The 19,301-nt window shown below is 42.9% G+C and overlaps 1 protein-coding gene across 6 annotated transcripts in view; it reads right to left on the reverse strand.

Annotated features, from left to right (window-relative positions):
* Positions 1 to 970: 970 nt before the first annotated feature.
* begain.L (brain enriched guanylate kinase associated L homeolog) overlaps positions 971 to 19,301 on the reverse strand; it is a 110,951-nt gene continuing 92,620 nt past the window's right edge. For 5 of the 6 annotated variants that reach the window (XM_041573071.1, XM_041573072.1, XM_041573073.1 and 2 more), the window contains 3 exons: positions 9,761 to 9,868; positions 3,806 to 3,889; positions 971 to 3,327 (listed from right to left, as the gene is read on the reverse strand). In XM_041573071.1, coding sequence (XP_041429005.1) covers positions 1,951 to 3,327; positions 3,806 to 3,889; positions 9,761 to 9,868 — 1,569 coding nt within the window. In that variant the 3' untranslated portion in view covers positions 971 to 1,950. The remainder of the gene's footprint in view (positions 3,328 to 3,805; positions 3,890 to 9,760; positions 9,869 to 19,301) is intronic. The other variant, XM_018230561.2, reaches the window with a different exon arrangement.

Here is a 19,301-nt window from a genome sequence, read left to right on the forward strand (position 1 = left end):
TCTGGTTGTTAAAAGGTTAGCAGTAAAGCTGCAGCATCCCCTTAATCACTTAGAAATCCTTCTCTTCCTCTAACCCACTCGGCCCCCTCACTCAGGGGTTTGCTTTGGCTGTTGTTTTCTTTTGGCATGCTCAGTTCTTCTCAGCTAAGATTACTAAACACACCCTCCAGTCTAACAGCCAATGAAGAGATAGCATTGTTGGTTCCCATAGAAACTCTGCTCTTATTTTTTTTCTCCAAACTACCTCTCCTGAGCTCAGCTTAACCATTACAGTGTTCAACCCCAGCAGAACTTTTTATCAAAGTATGCTGTGCCTGTGTAAAGCTGCATTCTGCATTGCATGAACTTTACAGAATGCTTGTCCTGTTTGCAGAAAATGGCCGCCGGGTGAAAGCTGCTACTTGTTTTAGGAAAATGTGATGGTGCTGGCAAATGGAGGGGGTATATGCAGTACAAATAATGTGGCTTGGGTGCGGAAGATATGCCCAACTTATATACATGGTAGGAAAATGTAGGTTTAATATGTCCTTTAAGACATTTAAAGTTTGTGGAGGAGGTGATTTTAGGTGCATTTCAGCTGACTGCACACAGTGCACACTACGGGGCAGATATAAGTTCGAGTGAATTTTCGAAGTACAAAAAGTTCGAATTTCGAAGTAATTTTTTGGATACTTCGACCATCAAACAGGATACTATGACTTTGAATTTACTTCGACTTCGAAATCGTTCGAATATTCAACCATTCGATAGTCGAAGTACTGTCTCTGTAAAAAAAAAACTTTAACTTCAATACTTCGCCAACTTAAACCTGCCGGAGTGCTATGTTAGGTTATGGGGACCTTCCAGAGCAATTTTCTAAGTTTTTGGCATTCGAAGGAAAATCGTACGATAAAATCTTTCAAATCGTATGAATCGAAGTACGATCAGAATACGATCATACGATGCTAAAAATCCTACGAATTTGAATTTCGTAGGATGCAATTCGATGGTCGAATTTCGCAGTATTTTACACTTTGAAATTCGACCCTTGATAAATCTGCCCCTGCGTGTCAGCCAGTCTAGAACAAATCTCCTATATTTTAGGTGGAATTGTTCTAGTCTTCCTAATCTTTCATGGAGGACTTGGTATAAATGAAATCCAAAAATGATTGATTCTGTTTACACCTACCAATTACCTTTTTGTTTGCAAAGACTGCTTTGCAACTGAGAAAGCTCTAAAGGCTTGTTAAAAGTATATAAGGACAATGTTCTGATTTATGAAAAAGTGCTCAAAATATCTGGGTATACAACCCATGGAAGATTTAGTTCAATTATATTGGAAACATATATTAAAAGATGCGTTTTGCTTTGGTTCAAAGCAGCACCAGATTAATCCTATTTAAATATAACCGCACTGAGACTAATCTGGAATATGTTCATAAAATGTAAAATATCCAATTGGGCCATACTGTGTCATGGGATGTTTTTCACATTAGCTTAGTTTTCCTGCTCAAGACAGTATCATTGCATTCATTATGCTTGTGCATAATTTGCAGATTCCTGGGATTTATATTAATACAGTCAAACCTCGATTTTGTCTTCTGCATTTCACAATTTGCCATGATTTACACCCCTCCACAGAATGTAAAATCATGGTTCGACTGTATGTTATTATGTAATAAATGGCTCAATCAGCTTTGGTTAGATTTTTTTTTTATAACCCTTCATTATTTTATACCATTTGTTTGTACACAAATTCTACCTCCTATATGTTAGTGGATTTATTTTGATTTTATATAGCCATAAATTAAATTGTTTACCCAAATGCTTTAAGGTACTTAATGTACAAAGTTATACAAATAGCCAGCTTGATAATGCTGGTAAGCCAACCCAGTCAGAACTCATCTGGTCTTTCGACTTTGTGTCAGTAAAACTTGATCATGTTATGTTTTATTGCAGTTTGGAAGCTCATTAATTCAGAAGGGTCCCATATAACTGTGCTTTTGTAAGACTGTCTTTTCTAGTTAAGCCAATGCTTCCAGTTCTTTGAAATTGCTGGGGCTTTCCATGGAAACTTGAATGTCCTTGCTCAATGGAAGACTGGTGCATTTCGGAAGCCTCCATAGGGCTTTGAGTTAGGGATTCTGCTGAACTATTTGGACTGACATCTACATATTCCCTCTTAGCTGAAGAACTAGAGTCTATACTTTTATTACTCATTTGGACTGACATCCTCTCAACTTTTTGGTCTCTCGTTTCCTTTGATTTAAAAGTAGATAACATTTCTTGTTTGCAGCTGGCACTGATATCAATTTTTAAGCCAGAGTCTGTTCTCAAAAAACAGGAATCGCCCATTCTAGTTTGACAAACTTCTTCTCCCTCTGAAAAGCTGTCCTGTTTGTAGCTTGCATACAGTGGACTCATTCTGCTTTCCAGCTGCTTAACAGGACTGTGTACAAAGTATTGTTCAGTAAAACTACATGGCGAAATTCTTCCAGCATTGCTGTATGAGTATGCCCCAATATCTTCCACACTCAGCTGTCTCCAGCGGGTTGGCAGATCTTCTTCTGAAAGGTGAGAGCTCCTACATTCACTGTGTGACTTATGAGCACTTAATGTTTGTTGTGTACGTATTCTAGAGAAATTAAATGGCTCCTCTACGTAGGAAGAAGATCTTGTGAAATTAGATGATGCAGTGTTTTCTGGGCTGTGTTCCATGTGCTGGACAGACTTTGATTTCACAAATCTTGGACTTGCTGCATGCTCATAACCTGTTGTTGATTTTCTTTCAAACAGGTCTTCCCTGTTACCCATATATATTGCCTGCTGTGAGGCAGTTAAAGTGTTGGTTTGGTTGTTCTCCTTCTCTTCTGAAGTAGCACTGAAACTCGAGTAGGAACTAGAGGTTGGTAGAGATGCTACATATTCATTGAAGGCTTCATGTGAAAAACTTGAGTGGAATCCGTCCTCAACAGTGCTGTCTGTAGAGTTTTGAGACCTTAGAAACACCTCATCTTTAACCTGTACATCAAAACTTTGCCGCCTGTCTCTTCTTCTTTCTTCTGGGCAATATAGAGCTGTGTCACTGCAGTAAATTTCTGACTTGAACTGTTGCCTTTGGCGAAGTTTCTCATCAGGCACCTGACCTCCTTGTTCATAGTTAAGATCTCTCATTGAAGCACTTGATGGATGTGAAGAAACGCTGCCTGGGTCTGGTTTTTCCAAAACCTTAGCAATGACACAAGTAGGAATGCTGTCAGCATATGTTGTGTTAGAAAGTGGCACAGAAAGGCTACATCCATGCTTTTCCAAATGTTGACTTACTCTTTCCTGGAAGTCAGCGGGCAACTACAGGAAAAAAAATCAAAATGGGATAAGACACTAATAAACATGATAAGCACAATGCCTTATTTACATTAACTGTAGGGTTATGTTGTGGCATGAACAAAGGTTCTGGTAACCCCTACCAAACAATAGACTTTTTATGGGCCCTCACACAGAATACATATAATAATGAAAACAACCATTGCTCTAGTTGTTCCTGTTAAATGGAGAAGGAAGGCTTTGCTCATGTTAATACATAAGTCCTCTATCTAATGCAAAATCATTGTATTTGCATGCAATCCAATCAATTTGCCCTCATCTGCCTTATGCATTAAGTGGAAATAATAACTATCACATTAGAATTATTATTAACATTATACTTCTTATCTAGCAAAGCTGTGAAAAAGCAATTCAGATTTCTTGATTATTCTTTGGCACATACTCATATTAGTCTATCGAATGGTGTCACATCATGCGTCGATCATTGTGGTTTTGAATTTACCTCTGATAATTTATGAGCTCGGAAGTAGCTTTTACTACACTGCAGCAGCTGTGAGGCTAAATTGCAGTCTTTTCTGTATAGCTCCTATAAAGAAAACAGAAATCACATAAAACAACAAGACGGCAATTTATTAACACCTACAGACACCCAGGGTAGCCTTTGTTCATCACAAAGGCTGTTCCTAGCACAGTTAATCTGGTCACAAAACTGAGTACCATCAATCTTGTCCCTTGAAGTGCCCACTTACTGCCTAGTTTAGCTATGAATAGCAGGTTGATTACATAATCTCAAATAGTTTGTTATAGTGTCAGACACATGGTGAATCAGATGTTTAATTATTTGAACTTCTATTCAAATAGAGTAGACTTTATTCTTACTGAAAAATGTCCGAGTTGTTTCATATTGGACATTATTTAACCCATATAAAAATGCGGGTTCAAATAGCAGCTCTGAATTTTTTTTCTTTTATGGAATGTCTTTACAGCATATTTCAGGGTGCTTGGTACTTGGGAAAACTGGTGCCACATCTCTCAGGTATGACCCATCAGAGTTGGAAGGGAACATCTTGCCAGACAGGTAAACATTTTTACTTCATGTTAATAAAGTGAAGGTTCCATTTTCTGAAGATCAATTTCACTTGTAACCAAGATTTCATTGGCGCTTATGAAAAGGGGGCAGATCAAGCTAATTTTTAAAAATTCAATAGCCTTGATTTCAGTGTAAACTATGCAGTGTCATAGTACATCCCTTTCTAAGCTAAAACTTGAGAAGTGAAAAACAGTACAGTTCCTGTATCCACAAGCAGCAGTTTTTACAACTAACACCAAGAAAATGTAACGTGGCAGATCTGCCAAGGAATTTGAGAGTATTGTTGCTTAAGTGGGTTTGGGGTGAATTTTTACAGGTTAAAGGGAATTTAGGGAAGACTTATTTGATGAAGATACACATTGGAGAAGACTGGATAGGATTTAGGTATGCAGCAACCTAAATTACCTGGATAATGTGTGTTCACATATTACCTGCCAGAATGTTGCATCTACAATGTTTGTAGGCCACATACTGTAGTAGCTACAAAGAATCATCAGTAGCAAACCCCACATTTATACATGATTTTGTTGGGTGGACCGTTTACCTGTAAGCTTTCATTATTATTTATTATTCATTATTATTCATTATTATTATTATGTTTAGTTTTTGCTCTTTGTCAGACATTTCCAGGATAATCAGCTTAATTATGCAGTGGGTTAATAAAGAGTTTCACGAATACAGAATTTGACAGATAAAAAACATAAGAAGAAGTAAAAGTGACTCAATGACCTAGCACAATATATACATGATTTACATAATTTTATCCTATAGGATATACAAATTCGTCAATAAAAATGGAGTGCGCTAATATCCACTGATTATTGTCACTCCTCCATACCATACATATATAGGTATGGGATCTGTTATCCAGAAAACTGTTATCCAGAAGGCTTCAAATTATGGAATGACCATCTCCCATAGACTCCATTTTATCCAAATTTTAAAAATGATTTCCTTTTTATCTGTGAATAGAACAGTACTTTGTACTTGATCCAAACTAAGATATAATTAATCCTTATTACTGAGCTTTATCTAGGAAACACTTACAAATATTAAAGGTGCAGTTTACCACATGTAATGGGTTAAAAAGAAGAAACAGAGAGTAATTGAAAAAAAGTCATTATATACCCAATTGGCAAGTGTGGAGTAAAAAAAGGCTAGGGATGTACATTGATAATGTTTTATTAGTGGTGTGCCACTGGATGTTGAAATAAGTAGGAGGTGGGCTAGGAGATTTTAAATACATACATTTTATATAGCCACCTGAGAGATGCCCCTCTGGAGTTGCCACCTTAGGCACAACCCTCTGGAGCCTAAATAGAAAATACAGCCTTGCACACAGCATCAATTGTGTACTTTTATTTATGCTAATGCAAATTAGAGGGGACCTGTCACCCTAAGAAATAATTACAAATCCTATTTTATGATGTCAGTCAAGCAAAATAAACTTCACTTACACTTTATAAATTATTTAAATCGTTTTTTTTACAATCAAATCAAGCATGCAGCTGTTATTTTGTGGACACTATTATTAAGGCAAACTTTGCATCACCCCAAAATCTTGATGCTCACGTGATGCTCAAGCACTAGCTAAACAATTAGATGGTGAGGAGGGAGGGGAATGTGAGAAGAGCAGGTACATCTAGAAAGTGCAGAATGGAAAGTGAAAGTAATTACCTGCACCACCTTCATGTCTAAAGGTGGCCATACACGGACCGATAAAAGCTGCCGACAGACTGTGTCGGCAGCTTATTGGCACGTGTATGGGGGCCCCCGACGGGCTTCCCCGATCGAGATCTGGCCGAAAGTCGGCCAGATCTCGATCGGATGGGGTTAAAAATCCCGTCGGATCGCGGCCGCATCTGTTCGTTGATGCGGTACCGCGATCCGACCGCCCGTTTGCGAGCGCTAGGATCCGAACGTTGGGCCCTAGGGCCCATGATCGGATCAGCCCGATATTGCCCACCTCAAGGTGGGCATATCGGAGGGAGATCCGCTCGTTTGGCGACATCGCCAAACGAGCGGATCTATCCGTGTATGGCCACCTTAAGGCATACAGGAGGGGCAAGCAATATATCATTCAGCTGAGACCTTTCAATTACTTTATTACAGTTCTGGGGGTAATAATAAAAAAACGAATAATTTGGGTTTCATATTTAATTTAAAAATGACTTCTATGACACAGCTTCTTATGTCTGGGTGACAGGTCCCCTTTAACGATTAATATCCTAACATAATCTCTTAATTGCTACAGTTGTCTGTGTTACATCTTTAAATGTAACATCTTTAAAAATAAGGATACAAAAGGCAAGCAGACATGCGCTGCTGTATGTAAATTATATCTTAAAAAGCTGTTCATGTGGTAAAAAGACTTTTATGTTTACGACCACCTGCCTTCATCTGAACACATCAAAAGCAAAGATGGAAAAATGTCATTTGTAATAATGAAAACAGATGTCTGCACATACCTCCTCTCAATTTATAAATGCAGTGTGTAGCATACCATAAAAATAAGGATTAAGTTCAAAATTAATGAATGGGAACATAGTGCACCCTGGATGATTCCCTCTGTAAGCATTACTACATCTCTTGTAATGAGCTATTTTCTGCTAACACCCTGGTGACAAGCTTGAAATGTTTGTCAAGAGAATGTTAGAAACTCGGTAATAATGGTAATGTGCACTTTAGCTTTAACTTCCAAATTGCATAAGATTCCCATATGTCTACTCCTAAGCATATTGGTTTTCTTAAAATACATTTGTTGCCATTTTGATATTTTTAATTACAAAGTTGAGTTAGGGAGTAGAGTGAAAAGAATTGCTTAAATACCCTGTTCAGAAACTTTTAGTATGATGTAGATATTCTGAGACAATTTGCAATTTCATTTTTCTGTATTTGTGGTTTGAGTTATTTAGCTTTTGATTCAGCAGCTCCCCAGTCTCCAATTTTAGCAAATTACCCTAGTAACCATGCATTGATTTGAATAATAGACTGGAATGTGAATAGCAGAGGGGCTGAAAAGAACGTAATCAAACATAGCAGGAACACTAAGAGGGTTATTTATTAAAACGCAAATGTGTCTTTTTTTTATTAAACCAAGCTCGACCAAACCCCCATCCACGATTTTATCTTATCAATAAAATAACTTGAAATAATCGGTTCTGGATAACCGAAAACCCTGACCAGCGCAGACCACGATATCTTCAAATGGTAAAAGGGAAGTCTACCATTGACTTATACATGACCGTGACAGGTTTGAGATGGGGGATTTTCGTATTCAGACTTTTTGCAGCTTTAATGTACAATAAATCACGAAAAAATATCAAGTTTCTTTTTTCCTTCTAAAAATTTGAAGACAAATCTGAGTTTAATAAATAACCGCTTAATAGTGCAGCTGTACAGGGCATTTGTCAGTGCCCCAATTTGATAGTTGGAAAGAGTCAGAAATAATTAAAAAACTATACAAAATAAAGAAATAATTAAAAAAAAGTTGATTTTTAGCCATTCTATAAAATACTCAAAGTAAACTTATATATCCCTCAAAGTGTATCATTTATTAATATATATTATATATAATATATATATATATATATATATATATATATTAATATAATATATAATTATTAGTGTATATTATTATATAAAGTGCTTTACACCGATTTATTCCCTATCCTGGACCTTTTAGGTTAAAGGGCATCTCCATTCAAAAACTGTTCTTTGTATAATTAAGGAAAATACAATAAACAAAAGAATAGAACCAAGGGCATTTATGATTAGCCTTTGAATTTTTATCCCTTCCAAGTGTTTGTGTTCCAGAATGAAGTGTTCAGAATAGCAACTGTTTATGTATGCAGCACTAGTTGTGCTGGAAATTGCTACATACTGGAGAGGTGGCACATGGAAAGGACATGGACATCCCGGCATGCTCCTTTCTTGTGCATCATTCATTCAGTTTGCACTTCCAGTGTACAGGTACTTTCTTTATAGCAGGGGTGGCCAGGCTTTGTTACCTTGGGATCTACTCTCTGCACCAGGCCCCGTCAGGAGATCTACCTCTTCCCCTTATTGTATTGTTATTGCTACTTTTTATTACTCATCTTTCTATTTAGGCCTCTCTCCTATTCATATCATATTCTCTTATTAAAAATCTATGTATGGTTGCCAGGGTAATTTGGACCCTAGCAACCAGATGGCTGAAACTGCAAAGCTGCTGAATAAAAAGCTAAATAGCTCAAAAACCCCAAATAATAAAAAATCTATTGCAAATTGTCTCAGAATATGACTCTTTTCTTCGTCATACTTAAAGTTCATTTAAAAGTGAACAACCCCTTTAAAAGATGCACCACCCCTTTAACTCTATAGTGCAAATGAGGGGAAGAGAACAGGGAACAGACCAGCCATTTTTAACAGGAAAGAAAAGGGAAAATACAGAATTGTTGCCAGAGGATTAAACGTTACATATAAGGAGAGTAAGAGGTACCAGGGCATCTCAGGTGAAACACACAAATATTGTAACAACCAACAAATCCGCATCACATTTTAGCGGTCAAAACAACCTTCCTGTGTAGGTCGCACACAGCCATACTACTGGCAGCCTCACGTTACAGCCCACATGAAATCTCATGCCATATTATTAAAGCAGAGCCGTAGCAAACACTTAACACCAATACATCTAATCATAACACACATCAGTTCTCATACACGTGGATCACCTAGCTCTTCCTGTTGGGGGGCAGGCTCAAATATCCCCACTCTTACCAATCAGAGCACAGCGCGCCATGGTGTGCACCAATGAGTGCTCGCCTCTCGCCAACTCATCCGCTCCAATCATGAGCAGGAGCTACAGTCAAGTGGAAAAGAAGGGAGCTTAGGCATTTTTAGTGACAGCAGCTCCCAGAACTACTAGCAGGTTGCTGTCTACCAGGACTATTATCGGGATCTAATGGTAGGCCGCGATCAACGTCCCGGGCACCCCTTCTTTGTAGGTTCTACGGGTGCATTTCTGTGCTTTAAAACATCTGCCTTATAAATCATTCATAGGTACATCTTGTTTAGCCTCTGTAAATTTTGGTTTAGATGGTGGCTTGAAAACGTATTGCTTCTTTGATTTTGATTAATTTTACCGCAAGGTCTCAAATGTCTTCCTCATTGTTTTGCAAATTTTCTGCAAATCATTATGACCAGAAAAATGAAGATGCTTGCTACCCATGAGTCTTTCTTTCATGCCCTAGAGAAAGTGCCAAAAAAGCTCTCCATCTCTTACGGTAACTGGATATGTAATATAAATCTTGATATGTAATAAAGTCTTTGTGGACAAAACTTGGTGGATTTGAAAAACACAACTGGTTACAGAAGGTAAATACTTACATTGTCTTCTGATAATTTATCAATTGTCACCTTGGCTTCCAGTAAATGGTTGTTAAGTGCAATGACTTCATGGCCCAGTGCTCTTTTCTCTTCTTCGTAATGTTGACCCTAGACAAAGAAAAAAAAATTAGGTGCTTTTTTGGATAATGATATAAACATGGTACCCATTAACAGGGTTCCTACATATGTTTGCTGCCAAACACCAACTGAACCTTGTGTGTGAGTGTTATAGGAACCACTGGGGCAAGGACTTTGAATTATGTATAATCTCTGTAAATGTTTCAAAATACGTCAACACAATATAAATAAAGGATGTAACAAGCAGAATAAATCCATCACTGCTTTTATTCACACAACATGACTCTTCCATCAAGTGTGTCCATGCTACTGCAAAACATGTTGTATGGATAAAATCACAGTCACTGTTATATGCTGTATGTTCTAACCAGTGGTAGGCAGCAGAATGGTATACGATAAGGAAGAATTGGGGCTGCCTTTTTGCCGTTGTGGTAGTTGATAAATGAAGAATACTATGGGATCTATTTTCTGGAATTCTTGTGAGCTGGGGGGTTTCTTGATAAGGGATTGTTTTGTAATGTGCAGCACCATGCCTTAAGGCAGTGATCCCCAACCAGTAGCTCGTGAGCAACATGTTGCTCTCCAACCCATTGGATGTTGCTCTCAGTGTCCTCATGTCAGGATCAGCCCGGGACTTGAACTCTGGTGGTGCTGTTCTGCTCATTGCAGCACTTACCTGATGAGCCACTGGGGGCTCTCAGGGCTGATTCTGAACTTTGGTGTGTATTGTTTTCTGTTATCTGCCATTCACAGTCTGTTTTCCACCCACCTCGTTTACCCTCATGTGTTTCCCATTTCCTAATCACCTTCCCTTTATAAACCCCGCCCTGAGCTTTGCTCAGTGCTGAGTCATTGATTGTATCCTGTTTGTTCCTGACCTGCTATTTTGAATCTGAATCTGAATCTGAATCTGAACCTGAACCTTGAAAACCTTGTTTGTCTTGTTCCTGAAAACCTTGTTACCTTGTTTCCTGAGTGAGTACTTTTGTTCCTGTGTTCCCCTTTTTTCCCTCACCATGTGGATTCCTCGATCAGCCATTCTGCTTGTTCCTGCCTTTTGTGTTTCTGTGTTCCGTCTGCAATAAACCTGCTATAACTTCATCACCATCATGTTTTTGCCTACTATTACCTATGGCTACACCCCTGGGCGTCCACCATATCCACTCCCCTTGGAGTGGCTATCCTCGGTCACAACAGTTCCTAGTTGTGAACGTTACAGAATGACTCAGCCCAACTACAGGAAGCCTTTGGGAAAGCCCTCCATGCCTTCTGACTCTGTTGTTAAACTGCAACTCCCTTGGGATGGAGAGGGTAAGGCAGAAGACGCCATCCATTTCACTGATGATGTCTGGCAGGATTTTGTCTCCGATGATGAGTGGGAGGATTCAGCCTTCGATGAGGACTGGGAGGATCTAGACTCGGATGAAGATGAACTACAAACCGCTATCTGGCCTGTGTCAGATCGGCCACTTCCAGTTTTTGGGCCCTTGTCTCCTCCACAACCTTCTGCTCCTGTGGCAGCTGCCAAACCCAGGTCACCCTCTTTTTCTCTCAGACCTGAACCCCAGTTTATTAGTTTTTCTACAGTTTCCCAGCACCCTCTCCAGTCTCCAGCTCGTGTGCCGGCTCTTCAGTCACCTGCTCCTGTGCCGGCTCGCCAGCCTCCAGCTTTGGTGCCGGCTCTCCAGTCTCCAGCTTTGGTGCCGGCTCTCCAGTCTCCAGCTTTGGTGCCGGCTCTCCAGTCTCCAGCTTTGGTGCCGGCTCTCCAGTCTCCAGCTTTGGTGCCGGCTCTCCAGTCTCCAGCTTTGGTGCCGGCTCTCCAGTCTCCAGCTTTGGTGCCGGCTCTCCAGTCTCCAGCTTTGGTGCCGGCTCTCCAGTCTCCAGCTTTGGTGCCGGCTCTCCAGTCTCCAGCTTTGGTGCCGGCTCTCCAGTCTCCAGCTTTGGTGCCGGCTCTCCAGTCTCCAGCTTTGGTGCCGGCTCTCCAGTCTCCAGCTTTGGTGCCGGCTCTCCAGTCAGTCCTCTCTCCTGTGCCGGCTTCCCAGCCAGTCCTTGCTCCTGTGCCGGCTTCCCAGCCAGTCCTTGCTCCTGTGCCGGCTTCCCAGCCAGTCCTTGCTCCTGTGCCGGCTTCCCAGCCAGTCCTTGCTCCTGTGCCGGCTTCCCCAGCCAGTCCTTGCTCCTGTGCCGGCTTCCCAGCCAGTCCTTGCTCCTGTGCCGGCTTCCCAGCCAGTCCTTGCTCCTGTGCCGGCTTCCCAGCCAGTCCTTGCTCCTGTGCCGGCTTCCCAGCCAGTCCTTGCTCCTGTGCCGGCTTCCCAGCCAGTCCTTGCTCCTGTGCCGGCTTCCCAGCCAGACCTTGTTCCTGTGCCGGCTTCCCAGCCAGACCTTGTTCCTGTGCCGGCTTCCCAGCCAGACCTTGTTCCTGTGCCGGCTCCCCGAAAGCTGCCTGTGCCGGCTCCCCGAAAGCTGCCTGTGCCTGCTCCCCGAAAGCTGCCTGCAGTCCAGCCGGTTCCAGCCTCCGTGCCTGCAGCCCAGCCGGTTCCAGCCTCCGTGCCTGCAGCCCAGCCGGTTCCAGCCTCCGTGCCTGCAGCCCAGCCGGTTCCAGCCTCCGTGCCTGCAGCCCAGCCGGTTCCAGCCTCCGTGCCTGCAGCCCAGCCGGTTCCAGCCTCCGTGCCTGCAGCCCAGACGGTTCCAGCCTCCGTGCCTGCAGCCCAGACGGTTCCAGTCTCCGTGCCTGCAGCCCAGACGGTTCCAGTCTCCGTGCCTGCAGCCCAGACGGTTCCAGTCTCCGTGCCTGCAGCCCAGACGGTTCCAGTCTCCGTGCCTGCAGCCCAGACGGTTCCAGTCTCCGTGCCTGCAGCCCAGACGGTTCCAGTCTCCGTGCCTGCAGCCCAGACGGTTCCAGTCTCCGTGCCTGCAGCCCAGACGGTTCCAGTCTCCGTGCCAGCAGCCCAGCCAGACTCCGTTCCCGTGTCAGCTCGCAGAAGACTGCTTCTTCCCGAGCCAGTTTCTGTACGGTTTGCCCTGGCCTCCGGGCCTGAGGACCTGTTTGCCCTGGCCTCCGGGCCTGAGGACCTGTTTGCCCTGGCCTCCGGGCCTGAGGACCTGTTTGCCCTGGCCTCCGGGCCTGAGGACCTGTTTGCCCTGGCCTCCGGGCCTGAGGACCTGTTTGCCCTGGCCTCCGGGCCTGAGGACCTGTTTGCCCTGGCCTCCGGGCCTGAGGACCTGTTTGCCCTGGCCTCCGGGCCTGAGGACCTGTTTGCCCTGGCCTCGGGCCTGAGGACCTGTTTGCCCTGGCCTCCGGGCCTGAGGACCTGTTTGCCCTGGCCTCCGGGCCTGAGGACCTGTTTGCCCTGGCCTCCGGGCCTGAGGACCTGTTTGCCCTGGCCTCCGGGCCTGAGGACCTGTTTGCCCTGGCCTCCGGGCCTGAGGACCTGTTTGCCCTGGCCTCCGGGCCTGAGGACCTGTTTGCCCTGGCCTCCGGGCCTGAGGACCTGTTTGCCCTGGCCTCCGGGCCTGAGGACCTGTTTGCCCTGGCCTCCGGGCCTGAGGACCTGTTTGCCCTGGCCTCCGGGCCTGAGGACCTGCCTGCCCTGGCCTCCGGGCCTGAGGACCTGCCTGCCCTGGATAGTGCCACTTTCCCTGCTACTGGACCTGGTAGGGCGGTTAATCCTGTCTCTATCAGGTCTATTGCTGTAGGTGTTGGTATTGCTGTCCTGGCTTGCCTCTTCCTATTTCTAACGGGTGCCTGTGCTCCTGGTCCGCCACCTGTGATGGGTGCCTGTGCTCCTGGTCCGCCACCTGTGATGGGTGCCTGTGCTCCTGGTCCGCCACCTGTGATGGGTGCCTGTGCTCCTGGTCCGCCACCTGTGATGGGTGCCTGTGCTCCTGGTCCGCCACCTGTGATGGGTGCCTGTGCTCCTGGTCCGCCACCTGTGATGGGTGCCTGTGCTCCTGGTCCGCCACCCGTGATGGGTGCCTGTGCTCCTGGTCCGCCACCTGTGATGGGTGCCTGTGCTCTTGGTCCGCCACCCGTGATGGGTGCCCGTGCTCCTGGTCCGCCACCCGTGATGGGTGTCCAAACTCCTGATTCGCCACCCGTGATCGGTGCCTGTATTCTTGGTCTGCCACCTGTGATGGGTGCCCGTGCTCTTGGTCCGCCACCTGTGATGGGTGCCCGTGCTCTTGGTCCGCCACCTGTGATGGGTGCCCGTGCTCCTGGTCCGCCACCCGTGATGGGTGTCCAAACTCCTGATCCGCCACCCGTGATCGGTGCCTGTATTCTTGGTCTGCCACCTGTGATGGGTGCCCGTGCTCTTGGTCCGCCACCTGTGATGGGTGCCCGTGCTCCTGGTCCGCCACCCGTGATGGGTGTCCAAACTCCTGATCCGCCACCCGTGATGGGTGTCCGAACTCCTGATCCGCCACCCGTGATGGGTGCCTGTATTCCTGATCCGCCACCCGTGATGGGTGTCCAAACTCCTGGTCTGCCACCCGTGATGGGTGTCCAAGCTCCTGGTCCGCCACCTGTAATGGGTGCCTGTATTGATTTTGTCTGTCTTCATGTCCTGGTTTCCGACTCTGGCTGTGATATCTTGGCTCCTAATTCTGCCAATGTTCCTGTTCTGGCTCCTGACCCCAGCAATTTCTTTGTTTTGTTTTCCAATCCTCAAGAAGCTCCTGTTCTCGTTTCTGGCGAGGCTTCGGCCCATTTCCCCAGGGTTTGGACTAAAATGGATGGGGGACCATTTGATCCTGGGATCGCCCGGAGGTCGATCCTCAAGGGGGGGGTAATGTCAGGATCAGCCCGGGACTTGAACTCTGGTGGTGCTGTTCTGCTCATTGCAGCACTTACCTGATGAGCCACTGGGGGCTCTCAGGGCTGATTCTGAACTTTGGTGTGTATTGTTTTCTGTTATCTGCCATTCACAGTCTGTTTTCCACCCACCTCGTTTACCCTCATGTGTTTCCCATTTCCTAATCACCTTCCCTTTATAAACCCCGCCCTGAGCTTTGCTCAGTGCTGAGTCATTGATTGTATCCTGTTTGTTCCTGACCTGCTATTTTGAATCTGAATCTGAATCTGAATCTGAACCTGAACCTTGAAAACCTTGTTTGTCTTGTTCCTGAAAACCTTGTTACCTTGTTTCCTGAGTGAGTACTTTTGTTCCTGTGTTCCCCTTTTTTCCCTCACCATGTGGATTCCTCGATCAGCCATTCTGCTTGTTCCTGCCTTTTGTGTTTCTGTGTTCCGTCTGCAATAAACCTGCTATAACTTCATCACCATCATGTTTTTGCCTACTATTACCTATGGCTACACCCCTGGGCGTCCACCATATCCACTCCCCTTGGAGTGGCTATCCTCGGTCACAACAGTTCCTAGTTGTGAACGTTACACCTCAAAGCAGGTGCTTATTTTTGAATTCCAGGCCTGGAGGGCGAGTTTTAATTGCATAAAAACTAAGTATAGTGCCAAGCAGAGCATCCTGTAGGCTGCCAGTCAACATAGGGGCTGCCAAAAGGCAAATCACAGCCCTTATTTGGTATCCCAAGGGACTTTTTATGCTTGTGTTGCTTCCCAAATCTTTTTACATTTGAATGTGGCTCATGGGGATAAAAATATTGAGAACCCTTGATATAGAGCAGTGATCCCCAACCAGTAGCTCATGAGCAACATGTTGCTCTCCAACCCCTTGGATGTTGCTTCCAGTGGCCTCAAAGTAGGTGTTTATGTTTGAATTCCAGGCTTGGAGGCAAGTTTTGGTTTCATAAAAAACAGGTACTGTCAAACAGAGCCTCAATGTAGGTTGACAATCCACATAGGGACTACTAAATGGCCAATCAAAGCACTTATTTGGCACCCCAGGAACATTTTTCATGCTAGTGTTGCTCCCCAACTCCTTTTACTTCTGAATGTTGCTCACGGGTTTTAAAGGTTGGGGATCCCTGCCTTAAGGATATGCTGAACATTTAAAAATTGAAATACAAACTTTATGTTTCTGTTTGGAAATTGTATAAAGTAGATTATAATTGTTGAAGAACTGCTGAAACAGTATGTTACATGTCTGTCTTTGTAGTTCTAACACTAGATGGTTGATACCAGGTTTCACAATAACATCTTGCATTAATGTTCAGCTATTTAATACTATTTGCTAATAGCGGGTTCTAGTTTTCCCGAGAAAAAGGCTAACAGCATGGGCTAGATTCAGACTCCTTATATTGAACATGTAAATGGCTACCTAGAGCTTTATTAACGTTCTTCCATATTAATGTATGGCACCAGAATGGTAAGATCAGCAGGGCTTCCTCTGGTTTTATACAACTATGTATATATATTAATTATAATGCTTGTTACTCCTGTCTGTACAAATGTATTTTGAAAATGTACAGTGCTGCAGTAATTATATAAATGTGTACATACAGAAACCTTGTAGGTTAATCTCTCTCTGCAACTACTTCAGGATCACTGCTCGCTGATCAGTATTACTTAAGAGTAATTGAAAGCATTGTCCAAATATTATCCCAGAGTTGGAAACAAGTTAAGTGCATCCTTCCTTAGCAACTACTCTACTCTCGTGATCATTCTGCTTCTTTCTTTTGAAAGAAAGGATACTTGTATGTATAATATATAAGGGGACCATGGTAATAAACTCTCTGATGCTTTATTTGCCAGTAGGTCCTTCCATCGATATCACAAATAAAAGTTGTATTTTAAGGTCCTTGAAGGTTTTTTTAACCCAGCGAGAGCTGTACAGTTGTGTTATTTTCCTGAACTGAAACAGGTGGATCCCTTTTTAGCAAGGGTGAAAATACAGGGTTAAGTGGTAGAAAATGATCCAGGCACTAGTTATATTGCCCTGTAAGCCAGAAATAGGTTTTTTGTGTCCACTCTGAAGATGTCTTCAGAGGATTTTTTAATTTGTTATTTTCTGTTGATGGACGTGTCTTTTTTCAACTTAACTTACTGTGCCATTGTATTACTGTACTGTACAGCGATATATACATGGCAAAACCGTCAAATTGAATTGTTAAATCTTTGTGTCGTTTTTGATCACCCTACCGATGGACCAAATCTGTGTTTTTAGTCTTTAGGCTATGAGGGGGCCTGTGTAGACCGGTCTTCTGTGTGCCCAGTGCGGTCTTTGGAGTTTTAAATTGGCCCAACTGATAACTGAACTAGCCCCCCAATCAGATATTAATTGGGGAGGCCATTATGTTGGCCCCATGAATTGGCCTGTAGGCTAATACTTTCATAACTGCACCTGGCCTTTTGGTGCTTGAAGATTCCGTCCTTTTATATTTAAATATTATATCTGTTGGTCTAACACCTACACTATTTTTGGTTTTCATCTATTATAAAACAGGTGTTTTCATTCAAGCGTTATGTGGAGTGTTATGGACAGTATTTCACGTCTGTTTATCTCTCTGTGTAAGAACTAAAATCATTATATTCTACAGATCTTATCTGTTATACGCTATGTAACTAATGTGACCTAAAGCCTCAATGTGAATGAATATCTCCTTGACTACAGTGCTGCTTACTTACATTTCAACTATACAAACTGTGGGTTTACCTAAATATAGTAACATTATAACTGATTTAAAGGCATAAAAAAACCCTTTCATTATTTTTATGACCAGTACATTAATATGTTGTAAATCAATATATCTAATGGTTATATCAAATATGATGTAGTTTAGTCAAGATTTTCCTTTTTATACAATAGAAATACTTTTAAACATTGTCACACAACAATAACTGTGTTGTTTAATTATTTGTAATCCCCAATATAATTTATATTTACACAGCAAAGATAGTGTGTTGTTATTCGTTATCATTTTATTGTTCCATCCTTTACAATGTTTAATAAGTTTCCCCTCAAATACAGACACATGTAGATATATTTTAAGTCTGAAACAGAACTTGAGTTGTGATATAGCAGGTTCAATAATTCAAAATGAGCATGAATTATTCACAATTTTTAAATTATATGTCACATTACAAAAACTCAGCAAAAAAAAAAAGGAAAGATATTTCAACATTATGGCCCAATTACGAAGACTGAAAGCCTAATCATTCTTTTAGCGGAAGACAGACAACTCCAAATATAAAAAAATAACGATACATCAGCTTTGGGTAGAAATGCATGAAATTCCTGAAGTTTAGTGAAAGGACTGAATCCTTAACAGATAATTCTCAGGGGCAATTTACTTTATAGTGTGCTTGAAAATTGTTTTTTTTTAACCTTTAGAACAGTTTATATGGTTAAAGGGATACTGTCATGGGAAAACATGTTTTTTTTCAAAACACATCAGTTAATAGTGCTGCTCCAGCAGAATTCTGCACTGAAATCCATTTTTCAAAAGAGCAAACTAATTTTGTTATATTCAGTTTTGAAATCTGACATGGGGCTAGACATATTGTCAATTTCCCAGCTGCCCCCAGTCATGTGACTTGTGTTCTGATAAACTTCAATCATTCGTTACTGCAAGTTGGAGAGATATCACCCCCCAGCAGCCTAACAGAACCAGAACAAGGTAACCAGATAGCAGCTCCCTAACACAAGATAACAGCTCCCTGGAAGATCTAAGAATAGCACTCAATAGTAAAAGCCAAGTCCCACTGAGACTGATTCAGAATTAACAACCTGCCAGAAAGTAGTTCCATCCTCAAGTGCAGGCACAAGTCACATGACTGGGGCAGCTGGGAAACTGGCAATATGTCTAGCCACAATTTTAGATTTCAAAATTGAATATAAAAAAAATCTGTTTGCTCTTTTGAGAAATGGATTTTGGTGCAGAAGTCTGCTGGAGCAGCACTATTAACTGATGTGTTTTGGAAAAAACATGTTTTCCCATGACAGTATCCCTTTAAGGAAGTGATATTAAAACAAACTTTTACACTAGGAATTTAGTGATTGTTTTTCTTCATTTAATCAGACTTTGGCTGAACATACGAAAACAAAACAAGCAATATATTAGAAAGCAGTGAGATTTCAAGCTTATGTCAGATGAAGCATGCATTAGTGGATCTATTTCCACAGGCCAGGGCTGCCTTTACCAGTGGCTGGAGGGGCCCAGTCTGAAAGCTAGATAGGGTGAGATTGGGGAGGGTCTTTATCTATTCTCCTAAAAGCACATTTTGAAGATTGATTATAGATTTAAACACTTATTTTTGGAACTATTGCTGAATGACTGACAGACTAGTGCTTTGCTATCTCTGTAGGATCATTCAGGCTAAGGTGGACCCTGACTACATGTGAAACCTTATAAGCGGGCTGAGAGCAGAGGAGCCAACGCTCAGTCTGCTCATGGCTTAAGTCTGACTTTTCTTTTCAGACTGAGAGAAGTGGTTTTGCTCCATGCCCCAGCTACATTCATTTGAACTGCCTCCACTTGCATGCAGTCACACGCAGCAGAGGTTGCCCCAAAATACATGAAAGTAGGCATTTTCAGGCTGAGCTCCACA

Source organism: Xenopus laevis, chromosome 8L (genome assembly GCF_017654675.1).
Source record: "Xenopus laevis strain J_2021 chromosome 8L, Xenopus_laevis_v10.1, whole genome shotgun sequence".
Taxonomy (NCBI): Eukaryota; Metazoa; Chordata; class Amphibia; order Anura; family Pipidae; genus Xenopus; species Xenopus laevis.